This window comes from Fimicolochytrium jonesii, assembly GCF_025526975.1.
Source record: "Fimicolochytrium jonesii strain JEL569 chromosome Unknown EV422scaffold_37, whole genome shotgun sequence".
Lineage (NCBI taxonomy): Eukaryota > Fungi > Chytridiomycota > Chytridiomycetes > Spizellomycetales > Powellomycetaceae > Fimicolochytrium > Fimicolochytrium jonesii.
Window position 1 is genome coordinate 109,098 of NW_026515704.1, and position 16,935 is coordinate 126,032.

Genomic DNA, 16,935 nt, shown 5'->3' on the forward strand with positions numbered 1-16,935 from the left:
AAGATGACTGCTTTGCCGCCCCAGGCGGAACCCATAGTGTCGAGAGCATAAGCGTTATTTCTGACTTGTCTGATGCCTTGTCACGGAGAGATGGTTTTTCTCTTTTCACACCGACTTGGAACCACTACGTTGAGGATGTGTCACTTACCCTTACGTACCCTTCTCCAGCCTTCACGTTTCTTTAGGTTACGGTCTCAAAACTCTCGGAAAGCGAACGAAGTCTCATCAAGCAGGTAAGCCTTCCCACCACCCACTCCCACGGCCCGGTAGAACAGCAAACCGATCTAGGATGAGACCCTTCATGCACCACGCTTAGGACATCCCCGGATGTCGAGGCTGAGAAAACTGAAAACATACCATAGAAACTTTCTGAGATTATTGTTGTTCTACCCGTTTGGAGGGAAGGATTGTGAAGTGTGAGAGTTGGTTTCGCTCACTCTTGCTGTTCCTTCGAATATAGGTTGATCCAATGAAAGGCGTTATGGAAACGGACTCGGGTGGAGATTTGGGTAAGAGTAGCCGTTTGGGATTGGATGTCGTGGGGGATGGTGGTGTGGGGGGACGGGAGCTATGGGGCGGTGGCAAGGCGAGGGGATGTGAAGACGGGTTTTTTTGCATGTTGTTTATGTCATTTGAAGTATAATATATGCATCTACCCGCAAACAATGCTTCTTGCCTGTACATGATTCTGCATGCCCCATGTATCTATTTTATGTGCATCATGCGCCCCAGCTTCCCAAGTGACGCTTCCTGAGGGACATGTGGTGGCAGAAAGTAGCCCCCCTCGAAACGAGGTTGTGATGGTCATATTTGAGTAAGGTTTTCATGCCCCGTTTCCTTTCCTTGGCCATTGACCCACGCGAAGAAAAGGCGCTTAATAACAATTTAGCATCGCCACATGCGCTGTGGAGAGAAGGTTGAGGAGAAGTATAAACTGTGTACAGTATGTACATAGGAGGTGTCGGGCGCCGGTGAAGGGAAAACGTCCAAATGCAAATGCGCGCGTCCGATAATTGCCCTTGCTATTTGAAAGTTGCTGAGCGCGCCCCGCTTTCCTCCAAAATCCCACCCCTCACCAATTGACATTCCCCACCCTCCATCCGCACAGCAACACTCCCAGCACAGAGCGCTGTACCCAACCATCCCTCAAACTCCCTAACTTATATCCCCGAAACAGAAACAATGTCAGACAGCGAAGACGACGTCCCCCTCCTCGCGCGTCGCAGCGCAAACAAACCCACCACCACCACCTCCGACTCCCATCCACAATCACCCGCCAAACCCGTGAAAGACGAACCCGCCGCCGCCGCCGCCGCGCACGATGATGAATCGGAGTCGGAGATTCCGTTGGCGCAGCGGAAGAGGGCTTTGAGTGGTGGTGGTATGTCGCGAGAGAAGCTAATGGGGGGTTCGGAGTCGGTGATTGATCTGGGGTTGGTTTTAGGGGCGAAAACGACGACAGCGAAGAGGGGGAAGAAGGTGGTTGAGTCGGACAGTGATTCTGATGTGCCTTTGGTGAGACTGCCGACGATTTCCAACGTTCAATTCAGCGTGGTGCTTTTACTCATTGCTGTGCTGTGTTCGTGTTCATAGGCGAAGCGGTTAAAGAAGGAACCGGCGGCGAAAGCGAAGACGAATGGGACGGCGAAGGTGAGACGTTCTTTTTCCGAGTTGCCTTGATATCTTGAACTTTAGAAACTGACTCCTTTTTTTCCAACGATGAAGACAACGTCCCGAAAACGCACAAAAGCCGACGTGGACTCCGACACCAGCGACGCAGCGACTCCCGAAAAGAAACCGCGGAAAAGCAGCGCAAGCACCAAAAAGAAGGCGTCCAAAATCGACACATCCATAACACCCGTCGTCGTCAAAGAGGGCACGGCCGGCGATCCAGCGGCGACAGGCGCAGCAAAGAAAAAGGCAGGAAAGAAAGGGGCCGCAACGAAGGATGAAGAAGATGCGCCGGCTGCAGAGGAGGAGGATGATTTCAGCTGGCTGGACAACATGAGCGCGGATAACAGCATCAAGTGGAAATCGCTGCAGCATAATGGCCCGCTGTTTCCGCCGCCGTATGAGCCGCATGGGGTGCAGATGAAATATGATGGTGAGCGGGGTGGTTCACTGGCCTCTGTGGGTGGGTGGGTGGGTGATGCGCGAAGTGCTGACGCAGGCGGTTCGACAGGCCAACCGGTGGAGTTATCGCCGGATTCGGAAGAAGTCGCGACGTTCTATGCGGGCGTTATGGGCACGGATTGGGACCGGAATCCAAAGTTTCGGCAGAACTTTTTCAAAGACTTTCTGGCGATTTTGGCAAAGGATAAGAAGGTAAACCCAACAGATGGGATCTTGTGCACCTGGATTCGTGGTCAAGTTTCTCACCGCGATCTCTACCAAACAGAAACCGCCAATCAAGAAGATTGAAAAGTGTGATTTCTCTCCGCTTGCCGAATATCTAGCACAGGAGAAGGAACGGAAGAAGAATATGAGCAAAGAGGAGAAACAGGTGCGCGGTTGGAATCTCATCAAATGATAGTTGCCACGACTTGCCATCAGAGATAGTCGGAACTGACGCAGATGCATCCTCGCCATCCAGAAAATCAAAGAAGAAAAAGCCGCCTTAGACGAAAAATACGGTATCGCCTACGTCGACTCCCACAAAGAGAAAGTCGGCAACTACCGTATCGAGCCCCCTGGCCTCTTCCGCGGGCGCGGCGAGCACCCCAAAACCGGATCCCTCAAAACGCGCGTCCTCCCCGAGCAGGTCACCATCAACATCGGCGAGGACGCCAAAGTCCCCGACCCGCCCGCCGGCCACAAGTGGGGCAAAGTGATCCATGACCCGACGGTGACGTGGCTGGCGACGTGGAAGGAGAATGTGAATGATAATACAAAGTATGTTTTCTTGTCGGTGAATTCGAGGTTTAAGGTTGTGAGTGATCGCGCGAAGTTTGACAAAGCGAGGGAGCTTAAGGTTCGTGTTTTGCGCCCTGTGTTCTGTTGCATTTGCGTCTCGCTTGGCCCTCCCCTTGCTGACTTGCAGTTTTATGATCTTTCAGAAAAAAGTGCACGAAATCCGCAAAGACTACATGCGCGAAATGAAAGACAAAGAAATGGGCAACCGCCAGCGCGCAACCGCCATGTACCTCATCGACCAATTCGCCCTGCGAGCGGGCAACGAAAAAGGCGAAGACGAGGCCGACACCGTCGGTTGCTGCTCATTGCGATACGAGCACGTTATCCTGGAACCGCCTAACAAGATCCATCTGGATTTCTTGGGCAAGGACTCGATTCGCTTCTCGAAGTGTCTGACGGTGGAGGAGGATGTGTTTAAGAATATCAAGATTTTTAAGAAACCGCCGAAGAAGGAGGGGGATGATTTGTTTGATCGGTTGACTGTAAGTCTGGGGGCTATCTGCCAATCCCTATCATTACCTTGGCGATTAACCCTCTCCATAACGCGTTCTCTCTCCAGACGGCCTCGCTCAACAAACACCTCACAAAATACATGCCGGGCCTCACCGCCAAAGTTTTCCGCACCCACAACGCCTCGGCAACCTTCCAACTCAAACTCAACGAGCTGACCCCCGCCGACGGCACGATCTCCCAAAAACTCTACGCCTTCACCGAAGCCAACCGCCTCGTCGCCGTCCTCTGCAACCACCAAAAAGGCGTCGCGAAGAATTTCGGAGAAGCGATGGCGCGCTCGCAGAATGCCGTCCTTGGGGTCAAATACGAGCGGTCGTTAGTCAAAGCCCAGCTTCTTGACCTCCTAGACGCGAAATCGAAGAAGAAACGGCCGGAGCTGAGCGAAGCCGAGGAAGGGGTCACGCCCGAATTCATCAAGACGTACCTGGCAGCGAAAGAGGAAAAGGAGAAAGTGAAGCTGGAGAAGATGAAGGCGGAGAACAAGGAGGTGAAGGTGAAGAAGGAAGCGCCCGCGCCGACCGTGGAGCGGCTGGAGAAGATGCTGGTGAAGTTGAATGAGCAGGTGGAGGCGAAGGAGGAGATTGTGCGGAGAAAAGTACGTTGCATTCCATATCTCCCTCCCCGCTCCCTAAACATACATATTCACCGAAATGTATTCATCGTATTCAACAGGACATGACGAAAGACACAGCCCTGGGAACTTCCAAAACCAACTACCTGGACCCGCGGATAACCTTCGCCTGGTGCTCCAAGCACGGCGTCCCCGTCGCGAAGGTGCTTCCGCAGGGGCTGAGGGTGAAGTTTAAGTGGGCGGAGGCGTATATTAAGAAGCATGGGGCTGATTGGGTATGTGTTGAAACGTTCGTTGGGAGCTTGGGGTCACTTTTCTGATTTTGAATGGCGGGTTTCTTTTCTTTGACAGCAATTTTGAAAACAAGCAACCGCAGCCCCATCAATCTACCATGTGGGCCTAGCTCCCATATCGCAAACGATCCACCTTTGAAAAACATTACATCCCCCCCCCGGTCACCTTACGTTCTCCAGTGTAGAAGTGGTGTGGGGTGAGGACAACATCGCGCTCCTTTGTTCCCTACACTCTATTTCTATCTGGCTACCTTGGTTCGGGGGGGAATGAACTCTACACAATTTTCTCCGTATGACTGGTTGTGTATTGTAATAAAGACATGGGACGGACCGGGGGGAGACATCCTCGCTATACCCGAATGGAAATTCATATTCTTTCAAAAATTCCTACAAAAAAAAAGTAAGAGAAATTTGTTCAGATCGCTACTCTTTTGACACGGAATTGCCAGAATGGCCTTCGTCTCGGCGGCCTCGCGCAGCCCGTGGTTTGACAGCAACTGACACTATTTACGTGTCGCGCGTCTGCTTCTGTCCTTACTCAATGGGCTAAATAACAGCCTAGATGGCCCGACATCCCTTTCGCAATTGCGATCCTTTTGGCGAAGAATCTACCCAGTACAAGCTGTGCGAGAGCAATGTCCGCATCCACACATTTTATTTAACTTCTGGTCAGTCCTTACCCTGCCTCCTCGTCAACCTACCTTGCTTCGTCCGTTGCAAAAGTCGAAAAACTCGTCCCGGTTCCTGGCGACAACAAGAACCTACATGTGAACCTACAATAGAAAGCAGAAAAAGCGCGCCACTATGATCTTCATAAATCGCTCACAGCATGTTCGGGTGTCCCGCTGGAATCTGCTCGCGGTTTATCTCGCTTGGTGTACATTGGCGTGCGGGCACATCGCATCAGCAAGCGACACTAACTCTCGCGGAATCGGCACCATGACCACCATGCAATACCTCGCGACCGAGCCGTGTGCCGGTCCAAGCCATCCGTCCTGGGAGGCCGCACGGCTCCGATTAGTCCAAGCGGCAAAAGGTGGAGTTTGCGTATGTTTCTGGGGAAACCCGGGGAGCTTTCCGTCCCGATCTGACCACGACTTCACATTCCCGCAGTCGCCACAAGCGATGTCACTCAGATCAAGCTCAACCGGTTGATACGGTGTGACCCATCTGCGGAGCGCCAACTGGAGCTACGTGAACTTGGTACGTGAATCGGGAGGAAGAGAGCCCGTTCTATCGCAATGCCCCCCCAATGTTGACTCCGCTGGCATTTATTTCCGAACGATTAGCGTCGGGGTACATTGGAAACACACGAAGAGCCCGGCAGGCCCTCTGCCACTACCAGGACTCTGTGGTTTCGGTGGAGAGCCTGCAAGCCGAATTGCAAGATCTGGTCACACGGGGTAAGTGTGTTCTCGTCTTTGCTTTGTTTTTCATCAAATTGGCAGGAAAAAGGCGCGGTGCAAACTAGAATGCCCTTGCCTTCACCACAGTCGACGCGGTGGAGGACTATGAGGAAAAGATCCTGCAGCTGTTGGAAGAAGCACGGCAAGATCCGCAGTGCTCCCAGTGGGCGGGGCGCAACAGTGTGTACGAAGGGGCTGCGGGATTGGCATCTGTCGCTGACGCTGGAGACATCGTTCTGCCGGATCCAGAAGCCATCGTGGCGTGAATTGCGATGTCATCGTCATGCTCACACAATTTTCCGTATGCGCTGTCTACAAACTCCCGAGTCACCTAATTACATATTATTTATTTGCGAAAATGTAAAATGAAATGTTCGTTACATGAAGCAATTGGTGTGTGCGCGCAGTGATCAAGCCGCCTGGAAGCATAGTCACCACTCTGGGTCTCAAGTCCTAGCAAGCCAACACCCCCCCACAACTGCTGTGCAAGTTCCTTCCTTTCACACTGGAATGACCACCAGGGCAAGGGAATCAGGCTTCGAGGCTTCAAGGGCTTTCCAAGCTGTAGATATTGTAAGCGCCCCACACTATCGCTTGAAAAAAAAACTCCCAAAGTATCAATTGACGGGAGTATGTTAGCATCTTTGAAAAGCTGAAATTGCAACCAGAAGATTCTTGGTCGCTCGCTGCGGTTCCTCCACTTCGCCAATCGGAATTGGACGTGTACGGATGACATAAGCACCGGACGACGCGTTTTCGAACGACGCCCCGTTGACTGGAATATCCTGAACGGGGCGGGAGCCGAAGTCGCTCCATAAACCGGCGGGCGGGGATGCTGCTATGGCGTACAAAGCCCTGCGATAATTCATAAGGGTTCCTATCCCCATCCCTTTTGCATATCCCCGACCGCAGCGGGCACAGAGCACAGAGTCCGCTAAAAGCGCCGGAGGACTCTGTCTGCTTTGCCAGCCATAGAACATACGCACATCAGGGGGCCACACACACACACTTTCACACCCGCCTCGCAACAGCTCCTACCTCCCCCAACCACCTCCCGGCCGCCTGCTCGTCCCCCGCACACTCCGCCAACGCCCGCACGCCCCAGCTCAGATCCCACCCCTTTTCCGCCAACCGGTCCGCGGCGTACCGCCGCAGCTGCACGGCGGGGTCTGTGACGATGCTGCAGAGGAAGTAGAGGGGGTGCGGGGGTGGGGTTGGGAGGTGGAGGGGTGGTAGAGGGGACGAGGGGGGAATGGGCGGGGGTGTGGTGGGAGGGGGGTGGATGAAGGCGTGGGGGAGGAGGGAGAGGGCTGTGAGGGCTGCTGTTGTTGGGTCGAGCGGGTGGGAGGTTGCTGTAGCGCAGTACTGTGGAAACCAACATCAAAAGAAACAGATAGATAGATATCAGCAAGGCAATGTCATCAATGGGTATGAGATGATACGACCCACAGAACGTACATGATTCCGACAAAGCGCACGTCCACACCCCTCGACCATCTGCCGATGCAGAACCTGCACCAGCTTCTGCGCAAATCTCTGATGTTGCGGGTCGTGCCGGGGTGACCAGAAGGTTCCGTAGCAGGTTGAGCACAGGCCGGCGGCGCGGGCGGTGGGTTTGGTGGAGAGGGGGTTGGAGCAGGATGTGTTTGTGCAGAGGGGGGGTGGTGGGGGAAGGGAAGCGAGAGATTGGGATGTGAGGTGGACGTGGAATTTTGCGTGGGTTTGGATGTCCTGATGTGGGAGATTAGAGTGGGGATGAAGAGTTATGAGGGTGTAAATGGTGGGAGAGACGAATGGTGTGAGACGTTTACGTTACCTTCATCTGCACAGCGGCCTTACACTTTGCACAAACGATCGTTCGTGCTCCACACTCGCTCTCATGGCTCGACATCCCGCCCAACAACAGATCCTTCGGCAAAAAGCTCGGCGGGCCAGCGGGCAGTAACAAATGGCAGAACCTGCACACGTGCAGCCGATCAGGACACCGTTCACCTCTATGCGTCGCCACGTCCGGTAAAAACAACTCCTTGCCGCACGTGCATGTCATGGGGGTGTGTATCCTGCTCATGTGTTTGTCGCGCGCCCCGGAGGAGATGGTGCCGATGAAGGGGCAGAAACCGCAGTGCCAGTGGTCGGCGGCTTGGGATTTAAGGAGAGTGGTGTGGCAGTGGGGGCAGGTGGTGTTGTTGCGGAGGCAGAAGGCGAGGTGCATGGGGAGGGTTTGGGAAGGTATGTGGGCGCCGCAGTTGGTGCAGCGGGTTGTGCCGGGTGGTGGTTCGGTTGTTGGCTCAGGCGGAGGGGGGACGGGCTCGTCGGTGGTCTTGGCGGAGAGGTCGTCGACTCGGACGTGTAATTGGAACTCGGACGTTGGGGAGACGCCCAGCACGCCGATATGCAGGATCGGCGCCTGAGTCGGATCCGGCACCTCTAATGAGACGACGGAGCGGCCGACGTCGACGTTGTAAGCTGAGTGATCCATTATGGAAGGTTTCTCCAAGGTTGTGGACAGAAACACGTCCGCGTCGCCGTGGTGTGGGTCTACTTCGATGGTATATGTCGATGGGGAAGGTGTTGTCGGGATCTGGAAGTATATGTACTCGTCGGCTTTTACTGAATATGGGGACAATGAGGACGCGGTCCGCCCTTCTGCGTCCCAGGAGAGTTGGATTGGTCCGCCGCCGCCGCCACCAGCTTGTTGCGGGGTGAACTTTTTGCGTACCGCCGCTTCTGCCAAGCCGATGTCGAGAGGTTCGATGTCTACCACGACATCCTGATCGAGGATGAGACAGCCTGGGATCGTCTCTTTGACGACATGCACCGGCTTCCCATTCTTCGAATTCATACCGGACATCCCATCCCGATCCTCTTCATCGCTGCTATCATCATCATCATCATCGACGACATCCTTCGACTCTGCCCTCAACTCTGCAACCAGAAACCGATGCTCATGCGCCTGCCGCGTCGACCTATGGATCTCGGTGATAGCCAGAATCTGCCCCTGCGTCAGCGTCGCGTAGTTCCTGCGCAGATGCGATTCGAGGGTGGATCTGATATCGGCAATCTCCAGATAATCCGCATCCAGCGGTGCCAGTTTCGCGTACGTGCCGCACGGGAGTGTGACTGTCGTCAACCGAACGTCCAGCGCCTTATTATCATCGTTATCGGTGGGCGGAAGGTTCAGCAACCCAAGTGATTCCGCTAGTGGTTTTCCGAGCTGTATCGTGCCTTCGTCGGCTGTAAACTCGCGGACTGTGGCATAGACTTTGAGACTGGTGTGCGGGCTGACGAGTTGGAAGGTGAGCGGGTGGGCATGGCGGTCGTCGTTGCCGACGAGGGAATGGAGGAGGTCGGCGGGGAGGTTGACTCGGTCGCCGGTAAGGGTTTCGACTGTTTGAGCTCGGAGGAGCCGCGTCCAGGGGGAAGTCATCTTGGTGTGGGATCTTTCGTTTGAATTGCTGGCGGCGGTGTTCCAATGTCCGCTGAGCTATCTAGCGTGAATGGGGAGCAAAGTCTCAACCCGCGCATATATAAATATGCCGACGGACCCGACGACACTGCCTGTGACTTCCAGAACCTTCCCTCCCCTGTGCGCCTGAGTGCTGTATTGGTCAGGTAGTGCCGAGTGAGGATTAGAAATGCAAACGCATTGGGGTCCCTCGAGCGACGCGCAAGCCCTGAGACTGTTGAGGTGTGGCTTCGGACGGGCAGACGGCGCAGCGGCCACTCTCGCCTGCTGCACTCCACTACGCACAACGAACAACGAACAACGCAATAGACTGGAAAGAACCGCACATACTGGCACTGTCCATGCGGCAAGAGGAACTGGTCACCGACTCAGGAAGCAGCTTGTGCGCCCAACGAACAGTGTCGTTGGTCTCTCCCAAAACTCAGTCAGACCACACAACTCCGCCCCGAAAACTGAGCGGGGTTTGAAATGTGCATTGGCGACACTACTCTTCTACCTGCGAAATGCATAGGAGTCGGTCAGGACCGCTGCTGGGCGATATGAGTGGGACTACGAATGTGAGTTGCGCATTTGGAAGTAGGGGGAAAGGCTTTGCGTATGGGCGCAGGCTTTTTCGGGCTGGAACGCTACAGCACAGCACACGCTCATTCTCTCCCGTTTTGAATTCTGGAAATCGACTTATATGGGGCTACTTGTTCCCAGAATTTCTCGGCCAAGTGAGTACAGCATCCCTCCATGGGGGGACTCAGGAGTATGTCGGTTTGCTCTCTCGACTGTGAGCCCCACACATCAAAACATAACCTCACACCTCCCTCCTCTCCAACTTCAGCCTCAGCCAAATGTACACTCGCCCACGAGCCGCCCTCACCTCCCACGCTACATTCCTGCACTCGTTCGCCAACCGCCTGCTCCACTCGCGCTTCTGGAAAGCGTTCTATATCGCCATGCTGGTCATGAGCGTGACTTGCCTCGTCTGGGCTTATTATGTGCCATGTCCGGGGGCTTGGTTTTATGTGTTGGAGGTGTGCGTCAATGGTGCGATGTTGGTTGAGGTGGGAGTACGGTTTTGTGCACTTGGGAAGGTAAGCGATGGGCGCGAGCGAAGGCCCATCTACGTAGTTCAATCTCCTTGGGCATCCCTTCAACCATCCAACCCTCTAACCAACCTTGGCTTTGTTTCATTTTCGCCTCGCTTCGATTTAGCACTTCTGGACAAGCCCCTGGAACCTGCTCGACCTGGCCCTCACGCCGATTTGCCTAGTAACCCTCTTCCTCCTCCTCCTAACCCCCTGCTCGCCGTCACGTACCGACGAGATGGAATTCGAAGACATCCTCCTCGTCGTCCGCAACGGCGTCGTACTGGCGCGGTTGCTGTGGGTGCTGGGAAAGAACAGGGAGCGGGTGCTTGGGGGTGGGGTGAGGAATATCGATTTGGGTGGGGTTGGGGATCTGGATCTGATGGGGGATGTGTTGCCGGGGGGGAAGGGGTTGCCGATGTGGGATAGTGCGGCGTGGGAGGGGGGGGATGAGTTGTTTTGAGACGACTGAGGGGATCGTAATGGGACTGAATGGGGGGAGGATATTTATCATATTATAGACATATTATCTGAGACTCAAATCCCGCATTATACATACATATTTTCTCATGCTTGGCACAAACGGATTGGGATGGGGACCGGTAACATTGCCTTTGTACTGTAGAAAATGCTCCAGTCCACACGCGCAATGCCGTCAGTGAGTCACGGTGAGTCACGCGGGTGCTGTCAGAGGGGGTCACCAGAGCGCTTTTCCGCTTCAACTTGCGCACTCCCCCTTCAAGCACAACAAACGTACTACCCAAGAACTACGTAGTAACCATGACCGGCGTAAAACGCTCCGTCCGTCTCCTCTCCGGCGCAACATCTACCATCTCCCCCTCCCCATCCGCGACGGGAGTTAAGCCGCTACGCACAGCATCCAGGTCTGGGTCCATCTCTCACCCGTCTTATGCATCTTCAAAAAACTTACCTCCCGCGCATGTTGCTCTCTACGTCTTATCTAGCTTGCTGGTATGTGCGCCGATAAGGAAGCCGAGTGACGGTGGAGCGGATTTCAAGGTGTTGATGGTTAAGAGGTGTGTGTGGTCCTTGGGTGGAGGGGGTGGAGGATAGACTGGCGCTTTTGCTGGTTCCGCCTATTCGAATCCATTTCCGCGGAGGACCTGATATTTGGGGGTCTCTCTTTTCCCTTTTCCATTGAGGGTATTTGAAGACAGGCGCGAGGATCGTTCGGGTCTATGCACGCGTACCCTGGTAAGTTGAGGAGCGCACCTTCTTGCAGATGTGTCAACCGTCTTCAAGTGAGCTGGATCTCACGGTGCTCTTCTCCCTCCAGGCGGGGTCGTAGATTCCTGCGATAGCGACGCCAAATGGGAACAGCTCACAGGCCGCACATTAGCCAACCAACGGTAACGTCCCTACATCATCCACTCCTACCAAACACCTACCAACCCCCTCTCCCCAAGCATTCCACCCGACACCCTCCCCCTCCGCCTCGCCGCCCTCCGCGAAACCTTCGAAGAAACCGGCCTCTTCCTCACCCACCCACCCCTCCCCCTCCCCCCACAAACATCAACCCACTGGCGCCACCTCATTCACACCTCCGGGCACGAATTCCACACCCTCTGCACATCCCTGTCTGCGGCCCCACGCGTCAACGCACTTGTATTGTGGGCAAACTGGATCACGCCTGTTGCGCAGAAGGCGAGGTTTGATACGTTTTTTTATTTGACTGTTTTGGATTCGGCGGAGGGACACGATGTCAGCGCGGATGGGACCGAGTGTACCGAGGCAAGGTGGTGGACCCCACGGGAAGCGTTGGAGGCTTATCAGCGGGGAGGTACGTACGTCCATGTGCATGTGCATGTGTATCCCATCCATCTCCCTCCTTTTGTATGCTACCCCCCTTCTCACCCAGGCAACGTTCAATTTCTCTTTCAGAAATCTCCCTAATCGTCCCGCAATACCTAACCCTCCTCGAACTCTCCCACCTGCACCTCTCCGATCTGCGGTCCTACATCTCCGGTGAAACACGCCGCACGGCACAGCAACTCGCGCCCATATGTCCTGAACCGCTCTCGAGTGCCGACGGGTTGCTGACGATGGCGATGCCGGGCGATTGGGAGTACCCGGGATGTTCGAGCGAGGGGTCCGACGGGAAGCCGCTGAATCGGGTAAAAATCAGAGTGGAGGGGGGCCGGTTTGTGGAGATTCGGCATGTCTGTAACGGTGGGGAGCGGGGGTCGAAGTTGTGATTCGATGTGGGAGGTGGGTGATGTACGGACAGCTCCCCCTCTCGACGCTTTTGTTATAGACTTTACAGTAGAGCCACAAGCGTAGACACCTGTTCTGCATTCGTGATAACTCACTCCTCGTGACACTGCCGTGAAGCTGGGGAGATATGCACACCACACAGGTACCTCGTAGTGTGTAGATGTATTATATGGATGCTGTACATGTAAATGATCTTGTCGTATTGTTTATCGTCTATGCGTTAGTCCCCCAAACCCGCTACGATGCCGAATCATGTGGGGATTTGGGTTTCACCGCCGACCATCAACAACCCTATGCTGCACACCCCCGCACGAAAAGAAAAAAAAAAACCATCATCAGATCCCCCACACACACACAAAAAAAAGGGGGGAAACCCTCAAGCCGGTCAAAAACACCCACCTGCAACACACACCCGTCCCCGGCGCCCGTCGAGAACACCCACCGTCCATCCACAGACACCGCCACGCGCCCGACGGGGCCCGCGTGCACCGTGTACGTATACGCCGGTGCCTGTATCATACGCACATCCCCGCGTCAGCTCATGCGGATATGTGAGGGTGTCTGAGTTGATGAACACGTACCCCCTCGGCACAGGCCGGATACCGCAACAGCAGCACATCCCCGCGCGTCGTGCCCATGACCACGACCTTGTCGGGGTCGGGTGCCGGTGAGGGGGGCGTGCCGCGGGCCGTGCATACCACCTTCACGCCACAACGCGTAAAAACAAATATCAGTTTCCAGAGGGGAACGGGGCGCTGGGGCAGACAGACTCACATCGCGTAACCCCAGCACACACCCTTTGCTCGCAAACAAGTCCGCGCGCGCCTCGGCCGAGTCCAGCACGCCTCGGAGCTGGATCTTCCAGTCGTCGGGCGTGGTGGGGTTGGTGGGGGCGGCGGGAGAGGAGAGCGCTGTTTCCCCCGACACGTACACGCCTTTTGTCGCCCACGAGAGCGGACATGTGGCGGAGGCCCAGTCGACTTCGGCGAAGGGCGTCGGCGGCGGCGGCGGGTGCGTTGCCATCGTCCCTTCCCAAAATTCCCACCCCACCCCACGTCAGCATCAAACACCTATTGTTTCAAAAAAAAAATAAAAGGTTGTTTCGGGGGCACTCACAAAACATGATCTCGCTATTCCCACTATTGCTCTGCAACCGTTTCGAGTCCACACTCCAGTCCAGCGCCGACACGAAATTCGAGTGCCCGCGGCAACACATCACGCGCTGGTACCCGCTCCCGTCGGCGCCGGCGACGCTGTACACGTCGATGATGGCTTCCTGGGTGGCCGCGGCGAAGAGGCGCCCGTCGGGCGAGTAGGAGACCGCGTGGATGGTGTCGCGGCGTTGGGTGATGATGAAGAGGGTGGAGGTTAGCGTCGGGGTTAGGATGAAGATCTGCGCGGGGAGAGCCGGGGGGTTAGGTCGGGATTTCGGAGATGGGGCATTGGTTTTTTACGTACGGTGCCTTGGTCGGACCCGACGGCGATCTGGCGGGCGGAGGGGTCGTAGGTGCAGGAGCGGAGGGGCATTTTGAGGTTGCAGCTTGTTATCTGGGCGGGTCCACGTACACCAGCTGATCAGCCACCGGAAGGTAAGAGGTAATGAGAAACGCCAAAACGAACCTGTTTCCGCTCCTCGACAGCCCACTGCCGGATGAACCCATCATTCCCGCACGTCAGCAGAAGCCGCGGGTTGGTCGGGTGTGGGGCGAGACCCCATACGCCGGGATTCGTTTGCGATGCGTGCGACTTTTTTTTGTTCATTTTTGGGTAGTAGTTGCAACTTAATCAGCCAACCGCCCGTCACCACCTCTTAAATCCGTCCAAACTGTGTGAGAGACACCCAATATGAACTGTTACCTCAGACAGCAAACTCTTATTCAGCGTCCCCTCCTCTCCAATCTCCACAACCCATAAGCTCCCATCCCCACACCCAACCCTCACACCCGCCCCCGTCCTCTTCTTCTCCCCCCCACCCCTCCCGAGCCCCTTCGATCCCGTCTCCAAAGGCGTCAACCCCAACGCCCGGCTCGCCCGCCGTTTCATCGCCTCGCCCCAGCCATACCACACCCCGCCCAAGCCGCCGGCGTCGACGGCGCGGACGGGGGAGTCGAGGGTGAGGGTGGAGATGGGCGTGAGGACATCGTTGAAGAGGAGGAGGGTGTGGTCGGAGCCGCCGGTGAGGAGGGTCAGGGTGGGGTGGAGGAGGGGTGTGAGGGTTAGGGTTTGGCCCTGCGTGGGTGGGGGAGGGGGGCGGGGGGGGGGGGGGGGGGTCAGTAAGCCGACAAAATGGGAATGGGGGGGGGGGGGGAACATTGGTTTTCTCTGTCGTACCTTGTGGACCGCCCGAGAATGGCTCTCGATCCGATCACCTTTCCAAAACACCACGTCCCCGTTCGCGGTTCCGACCGCAAGCACCCTCTGCCCCTTCGCGAGCGTGAACGCCGCGCACAGGACCGTCAACGCAGCAGTCGCGGCACCGTGATGTTGCTCCCCGTCCCTGGCCCACCCGGCCGGTCTAGACGTCAACGTCAGGGTCTGCGACAACAGCGGCGCGTCGATCGTCCAGAAGGAGAGATGCCGCAGCCCGCCGACGATGAACTCCCGCCGCGACCAGGGGTTGAGCGTGAGGGAAAACACGGGGGCGGGGATCACGGCGCGGGCGGCGGGGGCGCGGTGCTCTGCGGCCGACCCGGCGGCGGCGGCGGAATGGGTTCCCGGGGCAAGTTTCCGCCACTCGTACACGAGCACCTCCGCCTCATCCTCCCTGTTCCCCGCAATCACCAGCGTGGTCCCGTCCTTTGCAAACGTCATGGCGGACACGCTGTGGATGGGCTCCGGCAGGACAGCGGTCGCCAGCACTGTCAACTGCAGCTCGCTGTCCGGCTGGTCAGACCCCACCCGAGGGTCTTTCCCGCTGAAGCTCGTCCCCAATGGCGTGCCTGGCTCGGGCGACACGGCCCTCTGCCCGACCGATATCGACATTCTCGTCATTTTGCGCCCCGATGACGGACCGTGATGGCCGGGGGTTTCGACAGCCCATACTTTGACGACCGGCGCCGGGCCCAGCTCGGCTGACGCGCCGATCCCGCCGTCGGGGTGGATGCATATGGCAGTTATGGCTTTTACGTGGTGCCGGAAGTAGGAGGGGTGTGGGCTTGCATCCGCGGCGATAGGTGGCTGGGATACGTCTGGGGTTTCTGGGATCGGTGCGGTGCGACTTGGTGACCCGGCAGCAGCTGTTATGACTAGATGGTTCCCGGCGGGGTGGACGGTTACCAGCCCTCGCGGGTGAGATGGTGGGTACAGATGATGGATGTTGGATCTTTGCGCTTCCGACGAGTAGCCTGTCGGATGGGAATCAAACATGAGCTGGATGTGACGGGTGTCGCAAACCTGCATGTGCTGTTTGACCTCACTTACCATAAATGTGCGCTAGTTGCAGAGAACTTGATGGGAGGGTGGTGTTGATGGAGTTGGCGTAGGTGGAGGGTACCTCTATGTGTTTTAAAAACGCTAGATTCGACTGATAGGGTGCTGGAATGAGCGGTTGTTCTTCCCGAATTCGCATCTCCAGGAGTCCTCCCTTCCGCTACGACTGGAAACGGCCGGCATGAAATCAACTACTCGCCTGCTCTCTAAACTCATCCAACCATGCTTGCTCATTCATCGCAAACGGAATCTCATTCTCCAGCGCTAACCCCAAAAAGAAACATTTTCTTTAGTGTCAATGTTTCCGTCAGACCCATCAAGCCATCAACCCATCGACATCCATCAACCATGATCCGTCAACTAACTATCCACATACAACATCCTGTTCGCTCCGCTCGCGACGAGGATGCTGGGATGCGGTGGACAGGACCGCACTCGCTAAGAGCGGTGGTCAGGGGTATTGCGCCGTTGGCGCAAGGAACTCGCTCCGCTCGCGCTCGCTTCGCTCGCAAGGCTTTCGCTTTGGTCGATCTAGCAGTCTCCCAGACCAAACCCAACCCTGCACCTCGCCGTCGCTCGTTGCAGTTCAACACCCCCGGCTCGCTCTCGGTCGCGGCTCGCCTACTCACCAAGCAAATCCTCATCCCCACCGCCATCCGTCCTCTCCCCATCCTCGTCGACATCCCCACTACTACCGCCTCGAACCCTCGTGGTCGACTTGACCGACGAGGTAGAAGACTTTGCGGACCCCTTTTTGCCTACATGCGTTTTGCCAAGGTCGTGAAGTGACGGGGCGGTGCGACGGCGGGCGCGGATGCGGGCGGGCCAGCAGGGGCAGGAGCCGGTCATCCCTTTGTGGACGGTGGAGGGAGGGGATGGATAGTATGCAAATAGGTTGTGCCTGGGGCGTAGTCGGTTGTCGCTTCCCGAGGGCCCGCGGACGTTCGCTTCGAAGTGCGGAGGTGGGCAGGAAGGAGCAGAACGCGTCGCTTGATGACACACGCGCTGTTCTCGTCGTTCCCTGCGGACTGTG

At 56.4% G+C, this 16,935-nt stretch overlaps 6 protein-coding genes across 6 annotated transcripts; 4 read left to right on the top strand and 2 right to left on the bottom strand.

Annotated features, from left to right (window-relative positions):
- Nucleotides 1-1,046: 1,046 nt before the first annotated feature.
- On the top strand, nucleotides 1,047-4,699 carry EV422DRAFT_545796 (uncharacterized protein). The gene is made up of 11 exons (XM_053071480.1): nucleotides 1,047-1,381; nucleotides 1,445-1,515; nucleotides 1,594-1,650; nucleotides 1,726-2,104; nucleotides 2,183-2,325; nucleotides 2,399-2,503; nucleotides 2,594-2,971; nucleotides 3,057-3,395; nucleotides 3,473-4,021; nucleotides 4,099-4,272; nucleotides 4,349-4,699. The coding sequence occupies exons 1-11, from the start codon at nucleotides 1,183-1,185 to the stop codon at nucleotides 4,355-4,357; spliced, it is 2,403 nt and encodes an 800-aa protein (XP_052921350.1). The 5' UTR covers nucleotides 1,047-1,182; the 3' UTR covers nucleotides 4,358-4,699.
- Nucleotides 4,700-4,847: 148 nt separating this feature from the next.
- Nucleotides 4,848-6,057, top strand: EV422DRAFT_545800 (uncharacterized protein). The gene is made up of 4 exons (XM_053071481.1): nucleotides 4,848-5,326; nucleotides 5,404-5,493; nucleotides 5,580-5,693; nucleotides 5,784-6,057. The coding sequence occupies exons 1-4, from the start codon at nucleotides 5,095-5,097 to the stop codon at nucleotides 5,960-5,962; spliced, it is 615 nt and encodes a 204-aa protein (XP_052921351.1). The 5' UTR covers nucleotides 4,848-5,094; the 3' UTR covers nucleotides 5,963-6,057.
- Nucleotides 6,058-7,806: 1,749 nt separating this feature from the next.
- EV422DRAFT_490017 (ubiquitin fusion degradation protein UFD1-domain-containing protein) lies at nucleotides 7,807-9,111 on the bottom strand (the record flags this gene model as incomplete). The annotated part of the gene is made up of 2 exons (XM_053067457.1): nucleotides 7,807-8,496; nucleotides 8,599-9,111. Coding segments are annotated over 2 exons (1,203 nt in total), but the record flags the coding sequence as incomplete, so codon positions are not given.
- A 944-nt stretch (nucleotides 9,112-10,055) lies between these two features.
- Nucleotides 10,056-10,557, top strand: EV422DRAFT_478689 (uncharacterized protein; the record flags this gene model as incomplete). The annotated part of the gene is made up of 2 exons (XM_053067273.1): nucleotides 10,056-10,244; nucleotides 10,366-10,557. Coding segments are annotated over 2 exons (381 nt in total), but the record flags the coding sequence as incomplete, so codon positions are not given.
- Nucleotides 10,558-10,964: 407 nt separating this feature from the next.
- On the top strand, nucleotides 10,965-12,686 carry EV422DRAFT_290559 (uncharacterized protein). Its single transcript, XM_053066032.1, has 6 exons — nucleotides 10,965-11,122; nucleotides 11,204-11,275; nucleotides 11,413-11,453; nucleotides 11,536-11,608; nucleotides 11,666-12,039; nucleotides 12,141-12,686. Exons 1-6 carry the CDS (start codon nucleotides 11,019-11,021, stop codon nucleotides 12,452-12,454), a joined length of 978 nt encoding a protein of 325 aa, XP_052921354.1. The 5' UTR covers nucleotides 10,965-11,018; the 3' UTR covers nucleotides 12,455-12,686.
- Nucleotides 12,687-16,751, bottom strand: EV422DRAFT_571771 (WD40-repeat-containing domain protein; the record flags this gene model as incomplete). The annotated part of the gene is made up of 11 exons (XM_053073031.1): nucleotides 12,687-12,710; nucleotides 12,873-12,983; nucleotides 13,055-13,174; nucleotides 13,248-13,501; nucleotides 13,590-13,866; nucleotides 13,932-14,021; nucleotides 14,094-14,219; nucleotides 14,331-14,702; nucleotides 14,805-15,817; nucleotides 15,894-15,968; nucleotides 16,532-16,751. 11 exons carry the CDS (start codon nucleotides 16,749-16,751, stop codon nucleotides 12,687-12,689), a joined length of 2,682 nt encoding a protein of 893 aa, XP_052921355.1.
- Between the last annotated feature and the right edge of the window lie 184 nt (nucleotides 16,752-16,935).